At 48.3% G+C, this 6060-nt stretch overlaps 1 protein-coding gene across 1 annotated transcript; it reads left to right on the top strand.

The window, feature by feature from the left end:
- The first annotated feature begins 2813 nt into the window (after positions 1-2813).
- LOC123169700 (zinc finger protein WIP2) lies at positions 2814-5677 on the top strand. Its single transcript, XM_044587572.1, has 2 exons — positions 2814-3684; positions 4858-5677. Exons 1-2 carry the CDS (start codon positions 2905-2907, stop codon positions 5326-5328), a joined length of 1251 nt encoding a protein of 416 aa, XP_044443507.1. The 5' UTR covers positions 2814-2904; the 3' UTR covers positions 5329-5677.
- Positions 5678-6060: the final 383 nt, after the last annotated feature.

Here is a 6060-nt window from a genome sequence, read left to right as displayed (position 1 = left end):
GTGGAATTTTTCCGGCGGCGACGGACGCGTCCGGCCGCGGAGAGGGGAAGGGGACTAGGGTTTTGCACCGCGAATATTTCGGAGGGGAGGTGTTTTTATAGGTACAGGGAGCTAGGAGACTCCAAATGGAGTGCGGTTTTCGCCCACACGATCGTGATCGAACGACCTAGAGCATGGAAGTGAGTTAGATGGGTTTTTGGGCTGTTTGGAGGGGGGTTTTGCTGCAACACACAAAAAGGACTTTGCGGTTACCCGGTTAACCGTTGGAGTACCAAACGACCTCCAAATGGAACGAAACTTGACAGGTGATCTACCGGTGGTATATCAAGGCCACTTGGCAAGCCTCGGTCCATTCCGAGAACGTTCAACACCCGCTCACGAAAAGAAACAAGAGGGGTGCGCCGGTGCATGTGGGAGTGCCGGATTGCAAAACGGACAACGAGGAAAATGCTCGGATGCATGAGACGAACACGTATGCAAAAGAGATGCACATGATGACATGATATGAAATGCATGACATGAACAAAATGCAAAACGAAAAACAAAACCCGACCACGAAGGAATATCATAACACATAGCCGAAAATGGCAAGAGTCGGAGTTACAAATATGGAATGTTACATCCGGGGTGTTACAACCTTGTAATCAACTCACACCACCAAGGGTTGCTAAATGAATTATCGATCACCAGTGGGTCGTAATACCCTGCTAGCTACTTCCACTTGATCATAATGAAATAACAAGCTACCTCACCTACAATCCATTCAATATCACTATGATGAATTTTCCAGGATCACTAGGAGACCGCTAAATTGTAAGTTTAGGCCACTTTACTATCTTCACCTTCGACGCTGGACTTCTTTAACTCCAACTGGCTTGAATTTGCATCTCAATTACTTGTTGTATTATCTCAACATACAAACTAATACAACATATCATTATCATCATAAATAGACGAGGGTGGACGCCTAGGCACCCTAGGGCCCACCTGGCTGCCTCCCTTTGGATCATGGCCTCTTTTGGTCCCAAACTCCGTGAACTATCTAGCACCGTACATTCTTCACGAAGGTCCAAAATTCCCTCATGACAACATCTCTGGGAATTAAACCTTCAATTCTCTGCATTATAAGATAAACCACAATTAAATCGATGCAAAGATGACTAAAATAGCATAAAAGTTATAATATTTACTCTCTAAAGTTGTAACGCAAAATGTATGTATCAGCTCCACCAAGCTTTACTTGGCCTCAAGCAAAACTTAGACTTGACAAACATGTCCACATGTTTAAAAAGTGAGGGTCGATAAAAAAATACGGGCATTAAGAAAGTACAATTTGTAAAAGTATTACACCAAGTGGATTTTGAAAATTTCTCGGGGCGACAACAACCTTTGGGATCGACTACTTAAAGCGAAATACTTCTTGAATTATTCGTTCTTCTCGTCTAAGCCAATGGCTCCCAAGCTTGGAATGTGATGCAAAAAATGCAATGATTTTTTACTTGGGTTCCCATTTTGACAGAGCGAATGTGAAGGATACTGGATTTTGGTTGTATAAGTGGATCGAAGACACACCTCCATACGCCAGATTCCCTGAGCTCTTCATTGTTGCTTCCGATCCTGAGATCCTTCTCAGCGATGTTTTCGTCAACGGCTAGACCAACTTGGCATTTATGTGTAACTTACCTACTCCCGAGCTCGCTGTCTAGGAAGCCTTGCAAACATTAGTTGTGGGAGTTTCGCTTTCTGCAGAAAGGATACCGTTCGATGGTACCTGAAAGCATCGGGTGCCTTCTCGGTCAAATCTCTCTACACCAAACTGATCTAGGGCCCTCGGGTTAGATAAGCTAAAGCCCTGTTGGCGATGAGAGTTCCACTCAAGGTGTGTGTATTCCTCTGGCAAGCTTCGCTAGACCGCCTCCCATTTGCGAGTAATCTTTAGAAACGCCAAGGTAATGGAAATGGATGTTGTGCCTTTTGTGCTAGCCGGGAAGATGCCAACCACATTCTTTTTCAATGTGCTCCTACAAAATTCCTTTGGAGTTTCAGGGACAGTTTTGGAGCCTCTTGGGTGCCGAATTCCATGTCTAGACAATTAGCCCTGCTGGTCTCCACAAGAGACCAGTAACGTAGGTTGGTTGTGCCCTCTTTTGTGGCGATAACTTTGGCGCTTTGGACAACTAGAAACAAAATAGTTATTGAAGGAAAGCTACCTGCTCACCCAGCTAACTATATTTTTAAATGGCCTCTTTTTTCCATTCAACGCCTCTAGAAAGAGGAAGGACGATAAAGCGACATCCGGTGTTCTGCGCGAGATCAAATGCCTACACACTTTACATAGGAGTGACTCCTCTTGAAGCCTGGTTGTTATTCCTGATGTCTTTTCTTTGGGTTTGGTCTTTTTTGGGTAGTCTTTGTTTCATTTCAGCCTCAATGGTGGCTTCAGTTCTTCGGTCAGCTTGGTAAGCTACCTATAAAAATTCGTAAACTTTATGTAAGATTTATTTATCATTGGTCTTTATTGGTTCATTAATTTAAAGCCGGACGTTCTCTTACGCTTTTCTTCAAAGAATTTATGACGGAAGGAAGCAGTGTCCTCGCCTGGACAAATACTACTATACGCCTATCATTACATGCATGATGTACCGTCATGATATCCAAGTTCTCAACTGGGTAAGCTTAGGATTCCCCCTAGCAGAATACAACCGTCCGAAGAACAATACCGCTCACATAATTTTATCCCCATATATACATGCTAGCCTTCTCTCTCCTGCTCACACTTCCCCTTCTCACTATAACTACCCCTTGCCAACCACGGCACCTCACCTCACCTCACTCCCAGGCAAGTAGCCAAGAAGAGAGAAGCAAACTAGAAAGAGTGCGCCGGAGCAAGAAACCACGCCATCCATGGAAGACCCCTACACGAGCTTCCTCAAGAACCCCTACTACTACTACTGCACTTCCTCCTTCCCTACCGCTCCCCCCACCCCTCATCTCCCTCCTCCCTTCCAACCTTACGCCGCCCTCTACCCCGCCGTGGCCGCGGCCGCAGCTCCTCACCACCAGTACCCCTCGTTCTTCCAGCACCAGCCGGCGCAGCCCACTCATCACTACAGCACGGCGCCTCCCTCCCCTCCACTCCGAGAGGCGCTCCCCCTCCTCTCCCTCTCGCCCACGCCCGCCGCCCGTCCTCGTGCCGTCCAGCACCACGACGCCGCCGACTCCGACTCCGACGACGATAACAACGACTGCTGCTACCACCTGCGGCAGGAGGTGGCGGCCGGCTCGAGGACGACCTCTGCGCGCACACCGCTATTCGCCGACCTCAACTGCGTGCCGTCCTGCTGCGACGACGGCGACGGCGACCCGATGGACGTCGAGGCCTCCTGGTCCACGTCCACGGACGACGCCGCCGTTGCTCTGCGCATCGGCCTGCCGGCCGCGGAAGCTGACCTTCTGTCCGGGCTTTCGGGCAGGGCCGCGGAAGAGGACGAGGAGGAGGAAGATGATTGCAAGCCGGGAGGCGGGCACGAGGAGGTTCCGCTAGGGTTCTCTTCGACGGCGCCGATCGGGAGGCTGAACAAGGGGCAATACTGGATCCCGACGCCGTCACAGATCCTCATCGGTCCCACCCAGTTCTCCTGCCCCGTCTGCTTCAAGACATTCAACCGATACAACAACATGCAGGTCAGAATCATTTGCAGCTTCTCTTCTTGATCTTCTTGAACATCTTGGGCACATGTAGTAATCTCGTTCATCTAATATACTTGTAACTTGTTGCATTAATCATTGCTCATGATGTGTTGATTGCAAGATGCATGCCATGAATGACTCATGAAATTGACTTGAGCTGCTGAGAAGAGCATGCATGCACAGTGGCTGACTTTTTGTTTGATTGAACTAGACTGGCATGCCAGGAGCTGCAGCAAGCTAGCTAGCCATGCATGCATCTTTACGCTTTTCTCTCTTGGGTGTTTGGCTTTTGAGGATGCATTCGAGTGGTGTGTAGTGGAGATCCCAGGGAAGATTTTTCTCTTTGTTTAGTTGCCTCCGTGTCTTAGTACAACCGATCAGTCAATCAGATTACTTTCTACCATTCTCAGTAGGGTAGTACTAGTACTCCACTAGCTATCCCTGAGTTCCTGACCACTACTCATGATTCATGGCTGATGAGATTTGGCTAGCTGCATGCATGCGTAGCTTGTTTCAGGACAAGCTTTCTCATGTTTCGGAAGCATAAGATTGCGATATTATGGGCTCGATCTGCTGCAAAAATGACAGTCCTGAATGATTCATGCACACTCCTCCCAAGAGCATCAAGAGACCTGCAGTGTTCTTCCTGTAGTCCACCACAGTGCCACTACTCTGTGGCTCTGCTCTCTTTAAAGAAACAGCACCAACGTACACTAACACACAAGCGAAAGAGCTAGCTAGCTGCTCAGATTGCTAGATCACTAGAGCCCTCATTTCCAAAATACATATGCAGCTTTCTCTGCTTGCAAACTGATTAGTACTGCTGCTGTGTGCTGCATGAAGAAAGTCCGGGTCAGTTTGGTCACAACTCACACAAACTTATCTACTCTTAAACTCTAAAGTCATCAGTCATCACACCACACGCATCAGTGCATTCAATCACGGCTAGGGCTTTGCATAGTATTACTACAACTCCATTGATTATGGCACCACCAAACACTGCATTAATGCGGAGTACGAAAACCTACAAGCATATGATATGATCTGAAGTTTGTTTTTCTTTGCTCTAATTTAAAGTACTACTAGTAGTTACGTGTCCAAACTCCAAACTAAAATTTAACGGACGGCCGGCGTGACTAACTGATTGTTGTGTTTGTGCATTTGCAGATGCACATGTGGGGTCACGGTTCGCAGTACCGGAAGGGCCCCGAGTCGCTGCGCGGGGTGCAGCCGACGGCGATGCTGCGGCTGCCGTGCTACTGCTGCGCGGCGGGGTGCCGGAACAACATCGACCATCCACGGGCCAAGCCGCTCAAGGACTTCCGCACCCTGCAGACGCACTACAAGCGCAAGCACGGCCTCAAGCCCTTCCTCTGCCGCCGGTGCGGCAAGGCCTTCGCCGTCAAGGGCGACTGGCGCACCCACGAGAAGAACTGCGGCAAGCTCTGGTACTGCCTCTGCGGCTCCGAGTTCAAGCACAAGCGCTCGCTCAAGGACCACGCGCGCGCCTTCGGTCACGGCCACGGCGCCTTCGGTTGCAACGGCGCCGCCGGAGGCGATGGCAGTTTCGACGACGACGACGAGGGCGCCGTCTCCGAGATCGAGCACGACGTCGTCTGCGGCGCCGCCGCGCGGTGACTAGGTCGTCGATCATTCCATCGGTTACTCTTGCCGCCGGCTGGTTCCAGTCAAGCCATGCCACACGCACGAGCAAACACTATATACATATTACTACTACTACTAGTACTACAGCTAGATAGCTCCTGAGCTTTACCTCTGTGGCTCTTGTTGTCCCCGTTTGTTGTCGTTTTTGCTTTAGTGTTAGGGTTTGTGGAAGTTTTCTTTAGAGTTAGAGTAGTAGGTACTATCAATCCATCGCTCTGTAAGGTGTTGGGTGATCTCAATCGATCACACCATTAACTCATGGAGCAATAGGTGTGTGTGTGTTTCTTGTTTGTGTGTCCTTGAATTTGGGTTCCATTAAGCATATCTTTAGCATGTTCTGAGCAATTTTTATTGGAAATCTTGGCTATTCATGAACTCGATCGTAACTGCAATGCAGTTATATATGCAGACATCAACTTTTCATCAATCCATCTATATTCTCTGTGGGGGAGTAGTATGTAAATATAAAGAGTAAAGAACAATGGCCGGTAACAATGAACAAGGGGGGATGACGACTGGATGTTCTTGCCGATGTCATGCATTAATGTCATTTCTGCATGTGGAAAATTCCAACCTATCTTTCCTGCTGGAGTCAAGTTTCTACTATATCAACGTATCCTTTTCTACTACCCATAATGAGAGTAACATAGGTAGTAATATCACACATATCTAGATAAAATAAATGATGTGGCAAGTAATAAATGA

The sequence above is a fragment of the Triticum aestivum genome, chromosome 7D (assembly GCF_018294505.1).
Source record: "Triticum aestivum cultivar Chinese Spring chromosome 7D, IWGSC CS RefSeq v2.1, whole genome shotgun sequence".
NCBI classification, from domain to species: domain Eukaryota; kingdom Viridiplantae; phylum Streptophyta; class Magnoliopsida; order Poales; family Poaceae; genus Triticum; species Triticum aestivum.
This window is presented reverse-complemented; position numbering and strand designations above follow the sequence as displayed.